General features: G+C 52.0%; 2 protein-coding genes across 2 annotated transcripts in view; both read right to left on the bottom strand.

Moving 5' to 3' along the window:
- The window catches only part of Snf8 (SNF8 subunit of ESCRT-II), an 11202-nt gene extending 10897 nt beyond the window's left edge, over positions 1-305 (bottom strand). Inside the window, exon 1 of the mRNA XM_010620317.2 lies at positions 204-305. Coding sequence (XP_010618619.1) covers positions 204-305 — 102 coding nt within the window. The remainder of the gene's footprint in view (positions 1-203) is intronic.
- Positions 306-3786: 3481 nt separating this feature from the next.
- On the bottom strand, positions 3787-5606 carry Gip (gastric inhibitory polypeptide). The gene is made up of 4 exons (XM_010620318.1): positions 5400-5606; positions 4779-4919; positions 4291-4383; positions 3787-3898 (listed from the first exon to the last, which is right to left on the bottom strand). The coding sequence occupies exons 1-4, from the start codon at positions 5483-5485 to the stop codon at positions 3787-3789; spliced, it is 432 nt and encodes a 143-aa protein (XP_010618620.1). The 5' UTR covers positions 5486-5606.
- Positions 5607-12467: the final 6861 nt, after the last annotated feature.

Raw genomic sequence — 12467 nt, 5'->3', positions numbered from 1 at the left:
CAACTCCCAACCCGGAAGTCCGGGCAGCGTCATCAGCGCGCGCCGGAAGTCACGGGCCGCACTTCCGGTCGCGGGCTGAGCGGCCTCTAGAGCAACCGCCCGGCCTTTCGCTGGTGGGCTAGGCCTGAGCATCCCCGGTGACGCGGAAGGCGGGGGGCGGCGGTGCGATCTCAGTCCTCGTTGGCTGGCGAGGAGACGCAGACCCTCGCCGCTGTGGTGCTTTGGGCCAGGTCCTCCTGAGACCCCCGGTGCTCGGTCGGGTCGACCGATGCTCCGCTATCACCTAGAACCGGCCGGCTGCCCATCGAACTTCTGTACGGTGCAAAAGCCACGGTTGTCCCCGTCAACACATTCTAGCCTTTTGGGTTTTGTTTTGTTTTTTAGACCGGGTCTTGCTATGTAGTTCAGGATGCCCTTGAATTTACTATCTCAAATCCGTGGAGATCCTCCTGCCTCAGCCTCACGATTACAGGCGGGCGCCACCACTCCCAGGTTTATTTTGTAAATGTATTAGGCTGGGGATTTAGCTCAGTGGTTCTGCTGCCTGCCTCGCAAGCACAAGGACCTGGGTGGGTTCAATCCCCAGTACCTAAACAAATACATTTATTATTTTGACACGCTGCAGCCTTTTAAATATACTCTCATACACACTGGCCTCCAGTAGGCCAATCCACCATTTCTTGCACAAAACACCAGCCCGATGAGACAGAAATGCAGAAATCTTAATTGGCTTTATTTTCAATTCTAGAGTTGGGCAGCTCTCCATCCTATAAAGAAGCGTAAATGTTCTGAAGGTCACACTTACAGAGGTCAGGGCTACAGGCAGAAAGTCTTGAGTAAAGCAGAAACAGGAAGTGGATTGGTCATTTCAGTGTCACAGTCCTTGTTAAGTGGGGGCAGGGAGATGGAATGATAAGCAAATCACTGATTGGTTAATGTCAGATTATTTCAGGTACACTTTCAGCGTTAAGGATAGAGGCAGCGGGAACCTGGTTATCGCCACAGTAGAAACTGGTTTGCTCGGGAATATCTCTTGAACCCTGTTATCCCAACAATCCTAGTACCCTGAAAGGTCAAATAAACAGCTCAGTTTGCTGGGCCTGGTGGCGCACACCTGTGATCCCAGAGCTCAGAAGGCTGAGGCAGGAGGGTCGCTGTGAGTTGCAGACCAGCCTGGGCTCCATAGTGAGTTCGAGGGCAGCCTGAACTACACAGCGAGACCGTGTCTCAAAAACCAGCTTAGTGTCAGCTTGGTGAGGTGGGGCTTTTTGATGACTCTGATTTGATTTTTAGCTTAGTGTGCTGGGGTCTGGTGCAGGAATTACGGTTCCAACAGTGGCCACTCTAATTTGTCATGGCCATGGGTGCTGACCTCGTGGTCTGTGGCTCTCCTGAACACCAAATCCAGCCCCTGAGGTGCTCATGCTGCCTGGACCCAGCCCTTCCTCCTTGCCCTGGACTCTGGCATGAGGGCTGCAGGTTGAGCTGTTCCCACCCACTCCCACGGCTCACAGCTGCCTGCACGCGGGCCTGGCCAGCCCCACTGGCTCAGAGGCAAGCGGTCCCCTTTCAGACTTCTGGGTTCTCTGATCTTTCAGACAGGAGTTCCCTGTCCAAGCGACTAGTGATTGCCGGGAAAGTTCCAGGCTGAAAGGGGAACCCAGTGCGTAGCCTTGGCCAGGGCTGAGGGTGATTCTCTCTCCGACCACGCCCAGTTTCAGTTTCCTGGTGCTTCCTTACCCATCGGCATTCTGAATGAGTCAGCAATGGCTCCCTGGCCTAGGCACCACACCCCACTGGTGTCTGGGCATCTCACATGGCCTCTCTGTCACCCTCCGAAGAACTTGCTGGCCTTGTGGCAGGGTGGCTGACTCCTGCGTGGGCTTTTAATTTTCTACCTCTCCGAGGAGGACGCACAGTTAACAGCTATTGTGTTTTTGTCTTTGAGACAAGGTCTTCAGTTCAGGCTGGCCTAGGACTCACATAGATTCTCCTGCCTCAGCCTCCCGAGTGCAGGGATGACAGGCCTGCACCCCACACCTGGTTTATCCTCTTTTAAAAATGAATTTCTAGGACAGGCATGGTGGCACAGGACTGTCATCCCAACACTTGTCAGTTCGATGCAAGACGATCACAGGTTCAAGGCGGACCTGTGCTGCATGGCTACTTGGACTGAGATGTCAGTCTGGCCCAGACTAAAAGTGAAATTCTGCCTCAGAACACACAGTGCTGGAATAGGAGGGCCTCGGGCACAATGATCTGTTTACTCGAAGCCCCCGAAGAAAGTAAGGTGCAGAACGGAGCAGTGAGGCCCTGGGATCCCAGGTGTGTTTGGGTCAAATGGGCTGAATGGGGGGAGGCACCAGGTCGACTGCAGGTGCAGCGGAGATCTTGAGGACCCGCGTGCCAGGCCCTGTTCTGGGCAGCCCGCTGTGTGGACTGAGGCAGCTGCCCGCTTCCCGTCACCCACTACTGCCACCCTGGTCTAAGCCCCCATCATCTAGAACTCCACGAGAGCGTGAGGGGGCTGGTTCTTCCTCTTCCCTTCACCCCCATTCAGTTCAGCAGATCCTCCTGCCTCAGCCTCCCTGAGTGCTGGGATCATAGGCATGTGTCACCGTGCCCTGTTCAGTTGTGGCTCTCTCTCTTTTTTTGGTATTGGGAATTGAACTCAGAACCTTGCACTTGCCAGGCAGGTGCGGGGCCACTGAACTAAACCCCCAGCCCTCAGATGTGTCTCTTTCCATCGGGAGGGACAAGCATATGCAGACACCCACACACAGGCCCTGTGCACGCTCCGTGGCGGACGTCGGAATCAGCTCAGGATAGCCGAGTGATTTATTTATTTCAGCACATTCTTTATTGGCCTGGCTTCTCTCATGAATTCTGAAGTAAGGCGGAAGCCCGAGCTGGGCAAGCAGAGGGCAGAGTTCAACTGAAGCTGGGCAGGGTCCTCACTGAGACCTGGGCCTGGAACAAAGGCAGGGAGGGGTGTCCTCCCTGCGGAGTCGGAGTTGAGGCTGAGCTGGCACCATCTTCCCGGGGGCGTTGCTGCCTACCTCCCCTGTCCCTGTCACTCTCCTGCAGCCCCACCACCACCCCAGTGTCCCCATGTAAAAGTCTAGATTACAGTCAGGCTTGCCGAGAGTGCGTGCCTGTGATCCCAGCACTTGGGAGGCTGAGGCAGGAGGATCGCTTCAAGTTCAGGGCTTGGACTACAGAGCAAGACCTTGTCTCAAAAAACCTCACCACAATCCCATGAGATAGGTTTGGAGGTCAGAGCTGAGGTGGGTGGGAGGCAAAGCCAAGAACACTAGGTGAGCACCCTGCCCCTAGCTGCATTCCTAGCCCTCCGTGAAAAGCTTAAATTGCTTTCCTCCTAAATAAAACACTGAGATGGGGCCGAGGATTTGGCTCGGTGCTGCCGCCGATTGCCTTGCAAGTACAAGGTCCCAAGTTCAATCCCCGGTACCAAAAAATAAAAAATAAAGAAAAAAGAAAATACTGAGATGCCGTAACAGGCCTGCAATCCCAGCTCTCGGGAGGCTGAGGTGGGAGGATCGCTGACTTCAACGCCAGCCGGGACTACATATGGAGACCCTGTCTCCAAAAAAGAGGAAAAGAAAGGCCAAGTCATCTGCTCATGTGTTGAGGCAAAGGTCTGAATAAGACCAGGGTGCTGCTTGGTGGCAGGAGGGTTGCCAAGGACCCCTCCGTCCCCAGCACCGACACGCACTGAGCTCACGTGACCGGAAGCGGAACCGCGCGTGCCTCGTGCCCGGAAGCTCAAACTCCAGGTGGAGCCCGGCCGCGCACCCACCTGAGCCTGCGCAGTTCCGTCTGCTCCACCATCCAGGCCAGCAGCTCCTTCAACTGCTCCTCGTCATCACCAGGGGTCCTGGGTGGGGGGCAGGACAGGAGCCTGCTGAGCCCAGCCCCACCCCCGGGGGGAGCAGATACGGGGTGTGACAGCAAGGGGCAGTCTAGGTTCCCTCAGCTCTCAGATCCTGGGACCCGGGCTTTTTCAGTACAGCCAGAGCCAAGAGGAAGACCAGGCATGGCCATGCACATTCATCCCAGCACTCAGTAGGCTGAGGCGGGAGGATCGCCAAGAGTTTCACATGAGCCTGGGCTAAAAGTGAGGTCAAGGCCAGCCTGAGCTACAAAGCCAGACCCCGCCTCCAAAAAACCCGCCAAGTAGCCCGGCATGGCGGCACATGCCCTGTTGTGGGGGGTGGCAAGGTGGGTGACAGGAAGCTGGGCTCCGTTCTGCTCCTCTGGAGCCCTCACCTCTGGGGCTCCGTTGCCCCTGGGCTCCCCTGAGGTGCAGGCGGCTCCCAGTTGCGATTTCGGGCGTCCCTCTGGGTGATGTTGTGTCTCCAGCTGTAGGGGAGAGAGGCGAGGGCGGAGACCGAGATGTGGCCCCACCTAGGGACCCCTGGATCTTCTGTCACCCTGACCCTCAGAGCCAGGACGCCTCTTTCTCCACTTGGCCTTCACCAGTGACCCCTTTTCAGAATCTACAAGGTTGGCCAGAGTGTGGGGGTGCACACCTGTCATGCCAGCAGTCTGGAGGCTGAGGCAGGAGAATCTTTGAAAGTTTGAGGCCAGCCTGGCAAGACTGTCCTGACCCGCCCAGAAGGAAAGCGATGTAAAGATGGACACACACACACATGCACACACGCACGCACACCCACGCACACACGCACAGGCGCGCTCTGCCGCCTGGATGGATTCTGGGCCAGGTGGGACAGGGCCAGGGAGCCCCAAAACGCAACTCGTTCTTTTTCCCCTTCTGCGCCAGCAGCCAGTTCACGAAGTCCTGCTGGCGGATCTTGTCCATGGCGATGCTGTAGTCGCTGATGAACGTTCCCTCTGCATACCGGGGGCCTCGGGGGCTGCCGAGCCAGGCCTGGGGTCTGGGGGAGAGACAGTGGGGACAGCGGGGGACACGGGGTGACTGATCCTCAATGAGGAGCCAGGGTTTCTCTTCCTGAGTCCTCTCTGTGCTTGAGTGTGTGTCTCTGCACGTGTGTGCTTCAGTTTTCTGCACAAAGAGGGTTCAGGAGTCTCGCTTATTCCCAGGGACTGAATTACACAGTTCCTTGCTTTCCCTCCTTGCCTTTCCTAATCCAGTTCTTTAGCTCAGATCCAAAAAAAATAAAGCCTGTCATCCCAGCACTGGGGAGGCTGAGGCAGGAGGATCTTGGTGAGTTCCAGGTCAGCCTGGACTCACATTGAGACCCTGCCTCAGAAAAGCAGAAAACAAAACAAACGCTCTCTGCTTCTGTCCTCACCGTGCCCTGGCAGCTGACAGTCATTTCTCAGAGCAAAGCCTCTCGGGTAGCTTGGGCTCCCCCTTCTCACAGCCCCCAGCCGCTGCCCTCCCTCACCCTTACCTGCTCAGAGCTTCTCCCTTGTGTCCCAGCCCTGCACTGAGGGACAGCAGCACCAGCACCAGAGAGCAGATTCTCACGGCCGCCATCGCCCACGGGGTTTCTGAGCTTCGAGAGGAAAAGGGCCAGACCAGGGATGAAGCTCAGGGGCACCGCCCCCTGCCTTGCAAGTGCAAGGACTGGAGTTCGATCCCCGGTACGAAACACACAAAGAAAGAAATCAAAACAAAAAGAGAAAGAAATGATTTGACTCAGTGATTCTGCTGCCTTCCTCGAAAACACAAGTTCCTGAGTTTGATCCCCCGGCACAAAAAAAAATAAATAAATAAATAAAAAAAGAGAGAAAGAAAGAAAAGTGTCAGTAGAGGGGCATCCAAGAGGCTGGGAGGTGTTGGCGCCTGGGCTGTGCTGGGTGTCAGGGCGGCACCTTCAGGAAGGTGGAGGTGCGGGCGGTAGAGGCAGTGACTACAAAGGACTTGGATCTCCTTTGTGTTGCTTTTTTCTTTATCTGAGACGGGGTCTCCCTGTGTAGCCCAGGCTGCCCTTGGACTCATGGTGATCCTCCTGCCTCAGCCTCCCCAGCGCTGAGATAACAGGTGTGCACCACCACACCTGGCTCCCTTAATGTCTGACTGCCCTTCTGCTGGGCCTTCAGCAGAGGCAGGGAGCGGAGAGGAACCCTTCCTGCAAAGCCCTGCGCTCCTGCCCTGGTCTTGGAGAAGTTCTGGCGGCCGGGCCAGCCTTTCTGGGTCCCCAGAGCTTCGCCCCTCCGCCATCTCTTCCCACCCGGCCTCAGCCTGTCTTACCGCTGTCTTCCAGAAGTTGGGGCTGGGCTCCCTTCTGCTCCCCTCGTCCCTGTCCCTGCTGCTTTATACCGATTGACCTAATGGTGTCTTATCTCGGCGTTCCCGCCACATTAGGCCTCTGTACTCACGGCGCCTGCACCTCCGCACCTGCCCAGGCTAATTGGTGATTAACATTTGGGTATCTCGGCTGCAATCTGGGCAGCACTGCCCGGACCGGACCAGGGCCTGTCCTCCCCTCCCCACAGGGCCGCTGCTGTCCCCACTTCCTGACTGTGTCTCAGGTCTGGTGAGCCGGGCAGGGCACACTTGCGGGAGGTGGCAAGTGGGCGGAGGTTAGCGGGGTGTAAACCTGGTTCCCTGCTCTGCCCGGGTCCTTCTGGTGCCAAACCACAGCCAAGAAAGGTTCTTTGTTTGAGCCCCGGCCACAGCCACTTCTAGGGTAGAGAAGGGGTCACGGTCCTCTGAACACCGGCTGGCGCCGGGCATGGTGTGCGCCTGTCAGCCCAGCACTCGGGAGGCTGAGGCAGGAAGATCATCGGGAGTTCAAGGCCAGCCTGGGCTACACAGTCAGACTCTGTTTTAACCAAATGGAAGTCGGGAATGGAGCGCAGGGCACCACACCTGCCTCACATTCGGTCTCTCCCGTCCAAGTCCTGATAGAGGCCCCAGGTGGGCTTGGTGGCCAGGGATCCAGCAGGACGTTAAGTACCATACCACGTGGGCTGTGAGTTCCGGGGGGAGGGAGCTGCCCTGCCGCCTGGAAACCGTCGCCTGCTCTTATCCTGCAGTCCCACAGCCATCTCCGGGTGATGGCGAGTGGGTGGCCTCAGCCTTCGGGGGACTCAGGGACTGCCGGGTAGGTGACACCGTTAATGGCTCAGAGAGTTTGCCTAGAAACCTGGGCCCTTGCCCGTGGGCGGAGGTTAGCGGGGTGTAAACCTGGTTCCCTGCTCTGCCCGGGTCCTTCTGGTGCCAAACCACAGCCAAGAAAGGTTCTTTGTTTGAGCCAGGGTCTCGCTGTGTAGTTCAACCTGACCTTGAACTCACTGTGTAACCCACATTGGCCTCAAGCTCATGGGGAGCCCCCCTGCCTCAGCCTTCCAAGTGCTAGGAGTAGAGTTGTGGGCTCCATGCCTGGCTTTTTTGAGGGGGGTATTGGGGATCGAAGCTGGGTCTTTGTGCTTGTGAAGCAGGCGGCAGAACCACTAAGCTAAATCCCCAGCCCTGCCTGGCTTTTAATTTTAATTTTAATATTTTTGTGGAGCTGAGGATCAAACCCAAGACCTCATGAGTGCAGACCGTGCTCCCCAGACTGCACCCTGGTTGGGGCTCACACCACAAGGAGCCACCTGATATGCAGCCCTGCAGGTTTGAGGGTGGGATGCAGAGAGCAGGCTTGGAAGATAGGGACATCCCCCTCCTGCTGTTCCAGGACACTGTTTCTAGGATGTGGGGGTCAGAGGGGAGGCAGAGAGGCCTAATCCCAGCACTAGGGGGCTGAGGCAGGAGGATCTCTGTAAGTTTGAGGCCAGCCTGGGCTACCCAGTGAGTTCAAGTCCAGCCTGGACTACAAAGCAAGACCCCGTCTCCAGAAAAAAGTAAAAACTGAGGCATCCTGGGAGGGAGGCAAGGGGACCCCAAGACCTAGACAGGTAGAGGATGTGTACAGGATTGGGGGTGTGGAGAAGTCTCAGAAGACAGGACTTCACAGGGCAAGGTGAGGAGGATGATGGGGGTGCTGTGGCAGGAAGACACCAGCTCCCCTCCCAGCTGGTTCTGGTTATCAGTTGGGGCCACAGAGTAAGAAGTAGTCCATGAGGCAGGAGGCTGAGGCAGGAGGATCACCAAGAGTTTGAGGGCAGCCTGGATCGCATAGTGAGATCCTGTCTCAAAAAAAAAAAAAAAAAAAAAAAGGGGAGCAAGCAGGGCCGCGTGGTGCACACCTGTCATCCCAGCACTCAGGAGGCTGAGGCAGGAGGATTGCTGTGAGTTCGAGACCAGCCTGGGCTACATAGTGAGTTCCAGGTCAGTCTCACTACATAGTAAGACCCTGTCTCAAAAAAACCAAAAAAATGAAAAATAAAAATAAAAGTCAAGAAATGCACAATTTTTCTATTATCCCATGAAGTCCTAAGGAACATGCCCTTCCTCTACTTGATCTGGTCCTTAATCATGTACTGTACCCCATGGTCGGGTCACTTTAATTCCCCTTAGTCAGTTTCCAGACTTACACTGTTTAACATGATAATATTTTTTGTTTGTTTTTTTGAGACAGGGTCTCCCTATGTAGTTCAGGTTGGCCTTGAACTCGTGTGTCATGACACCTGGCTAGTTTTCTTAATTTTCCTTTTTTGCTTGTTTGTTTTGAGACAGGGTCTCACGATGTAGTTGAGACTGCCCTGGAACTCGGCTCAATTCTTTTTTTTTATTTCCGAATTTTACCTGTTGTAAAAGCATGTAGTACATCTCACCGCAGTGTACGGGACAGGCAGTACCGGAGATTAAACCCAGGGAGCATCGAACTAAATCCACAGCCTCCTCCCTCCCTCTTTCTTCGTTTTAAATTTTCAGACAGAGTCTCGCCATGTGGCCCAGGCTGGCCTTAAACTTTTGATCCTCCTGCCTCAGCTTCCCAGTAGCTGGAGTTATAGGTGTGGGTTACCATGCCCTGCTCTCATTTTCAGAAGAAACAGACTGGCAGAAATGATCAAGAAGCAAGGGCCAACAATAGGCTGCATACAAGAAACACATTCAATACAATGGAGTACTATTCAGCCATAAAGGAGGATAGGCTTGAGACATTTCCAGGCAAATGGAGGTACCTTAAGAACATACTTTTTAGGGCCAGGGATTCAGCTCAGCCGTTCGGTGGCCTGCCTTGCAAGTGCAAGGACCCGAGTTCAATCCCCGGTACCCCCACTCTAAAAAAAGGTATACCAGGGGTTGAACCACTGAGCCAAATCCCTGGCCAAGAAACACATTTAATCCAAAGAGAAATTCATAGACTGAAAGTCAGAGGATGGAAAACAATATTCTATGTGATAGGAACCTGGAATAAAGCAAGAGTGGCTATTCTTTTTGAGACAGGGTCTCAGTGTGTAGTAGAGACCAATTTAGAACTCACTATGTAGCCCAGACTGGTCTTGAACTCACAGAGATCCCTCTGCCTCAGCCTCCTGAGTGCTGGGATTACAGGCATGTGCCACCATGCCCGGGGGTAGCTATTTTATTGGCAGATGAAATGGACTTCAAGCCAAGACTGATTAAGACAGACAAAGATCACTACACCCTTGTAAAGAGAATAATCCAAGAGGAAAAGATGACAATCACAAGTATATATGCACCAAATACCAGTGCACACAACTGTATAAAATAAATATTAATGGACATGAAAAACCAAATAAACTCTAATACAATTGTAATGGGAGCCCCGTACCAACAAAACAAAACAAAGCAAAACAAAAAACAAACAAACAATTGTAACAGGGGACCTCAATACCACACTGTCACAAATAAATAGATGAAATAGACAAAAAGTCAACAAGGAATATCAGAACTGAACCAAACTTTTGAACAAATTGACTTGGTAGATATCTATAGAATGTTCTACCCCACAACATCGAAATACACATTTTTCTCAGCTGCACAAAGATCATTCTCCAAAAGAGACCACATACCAGGTCATAGAACACACTCAAATAAATGCAAAGGAACTGAAATTCTCCCATGCGTATTATCAGACCATGGTGCAATGAAATTGGAAATCAGTGGCAACGGAAACCACCAGAACTTCATAAACACGTGGAAATTAAATAATATCCTCCTGAACAACCAATGGTCACAGATGTAATTAAAGAAATTGGACAGTTTTAGCCGGGCGTGGTGGTGCATGCCTGTGATCCCAGCATTCTGGGAGGCTGAGGCAGGAGGATTGCTGTGAGTTTGAGACCAGCCTGGGCTAAGTTGTGAGACCCTGTCTCAAAAACACCAACAAAAAAAAAAAAAGAAAAGAAAAGAAAAGAAAGAAATTGGACAGTTTCTACAATTAAATTATAATGCCAATACAACATCCCAAAACTTGTGGGATGCAGTGAAAACAGTCCTATGAGGGAAATTTATAGCAGTGAATTCCCATATCAGAAAACAGAGCAAGTGCCAATAAATAACCTAATATTTGTTTGTTTCTTTTTTTTGAATCAGGGTCTTTTTTCTGTCACTTTTTTTGGTACTGGGGTTTAAACCTGGGTCCTTGCAAGACCGGCAGCAAAACCACTGAGCTAAATCCCCAACCCACAAAGGAGGGTCTTGCTATGTAGTTCAGGTTGGCCTTGAACTCACAGTGATCCTCCTGCCTCTGCCTCCCACGTGCTGGGATTATAGGCCTGCACCACCACGCCCAGCTTTTTCTGATTTTTGTCATTGTTGTTATAAATAACCTAATGTTCTGTAATCCCAGAACTCGGAGGCTGAGGCAGGAGGATCGCTGTGAGTTCCAGACCAGCCTGGCCTACATAGTGAGTTCCAGCTCAGTCTCAACGACATAGTGAGACCCGGTCTCAAAAAACCAAACCAAAACAAAACAAAACAAAAGAAAGAAATGTAGAGAAGCTCTAATGCCGCTGCTTCTCAAGCTCTTTAATGAAATCGGAAGGGAAGATGTTCCTAGAAGCGCACATTACCCTGAAAACCAAACCAGAGAAGGGCCTAACTGAAAAAGAGAACTATAGGCCAAATCTCCCCAATTCAAACAGATGCAATAATCTTCAACAGGGTGGGACTTAGCTCGGTGGCGCCACCGCCTGCCTCACAAGCGCAGGTCCTGAGTTCAATCCCTGGTGTGGGGGGGAACCATAACCCTTGTTCTTAGGTAGGATGAACTAATCTAGGGGAAATGGCCGTACTTCCAAAAACTGCTGTACAGATTTAAAGCAATCCCAATCAAAATACCAACAGCATATCTCAGAGAATTAAAGAAAACAATCCTAAAATTCATTTGGAACCAGAAGAGACCTGGAATAGCAAAGGCAATTCTGGGTAACAAATAATTCTGGGTAGGGAGCCCCACAATCCCTGATCTGAAACTATACTTCAGAGCTACTGTGATGAAAACGGCATGGTACCAGCCAAAGAGTTGGGGATCAATGGAACAGATGAGAAGGTGCAGAAACAACTCCAGACACACTCAGCCGCCTCATCTCTGACAAAGAGGCCAAACTACTTCACTGGAGGAAACACAGCCTCTTTAATAACTGGTGCTGGAAAAACCGGCTTTCTGCACGCCGAAGATTGAAACTAGACCCATGGCTTGCACCATGCACTGAACTAAAATCGAAATGGATCAAAGATCTAAATATGAAAATGGTGGCCGGGGATTTAGCTCAGTGGTTCTGCTGCCTGCCTCACAAGTGTAAGGCCCTGAGTTAGATTCCCGGTACAGGAAAAAAAATGAAAAATTAAAGCAGAAACACTGGGGCTGGGGATTTAGCTCAGTGGCGCCACCACCTGCCTCACAAGCACAAGGTCTTGAGTTCAACCCCCAGTACAACAAAATAAAACAAAACACAAACACTAAATAGGATTCTAATGCCTGAGGACACAGGCGTCCTTAAAGACTTTGTGAACAGAACCCAGACCAAACAGGAAATACTACAAAGAAACAAGTGGGACCTCATCTTACTAAGAAGCTGTCACACAGCAAGAGAAACCACCAAGAGAGTGAAGAGACAGCGTGGAGAAATGTTCTAGCTGCTCCTCACACACAGGACTACTAGCTAGAAATATAAAGAACTAAAACAACAATCAGGGGCTGAGGGCTTAGCTCAGGGGGTTCTGCCGCCTGTCTTGTAAGTGCAAGGACCCGAGTTCAATCCCTGCTACCCCCAAAAAATCAGACCTCCTAAATTTAAAGACCCCATCCAAAAATGGGCATCTGAAATGAATAGACTCTTTTCAGATGAAGAAGTATAAACAGCAAACAAATAAACGAAAAAATGTTTAATGTCACTGGTCATTGGAGATGAAAATGAAAACAACATTGAGATTCCACCTCACCCCAGAAAGAATGGCTGCTATCAAGAAATCCACCAGTCACTGGGAGTGGTGGCGCACGCCTGCAATCCCAGCACTCGGGAGGGTGAGGCAGGAGGATCGCTGTGTGTTTGAGACCAGCCTGGGCTACAATGTGAGTTCCAGGTCAGTCTCAACTACATAGTGAGGCCCTGTCTCAAAAAACCAAAAAAAAAAAATAAATAAATAAATAAATAAA

The sequence above is a fragment of the Fukomys damarensis genome, unplaced genomic scaffold, assembly GCF_012274545.1.
Source record: "Fukomys damarensis isolate Sample0158 unplaced genomic scaffold, DMR_v1.0_HiC HiC_scaffold_13, whole genome shotgun sequence".
In the NCBI taxonomy this organism is placed as follows: Eukaryota; Metazoa; Chordata; class Mammalia; order Rodentia; family Bathyergidae; genus Fukomys; species Fukomys damarensis.
The sequence above is the reverse complement of the archived record's forward strand: the minus strand, read 5'-3'. Positions and strand labels throughout refer to the sequence as shown.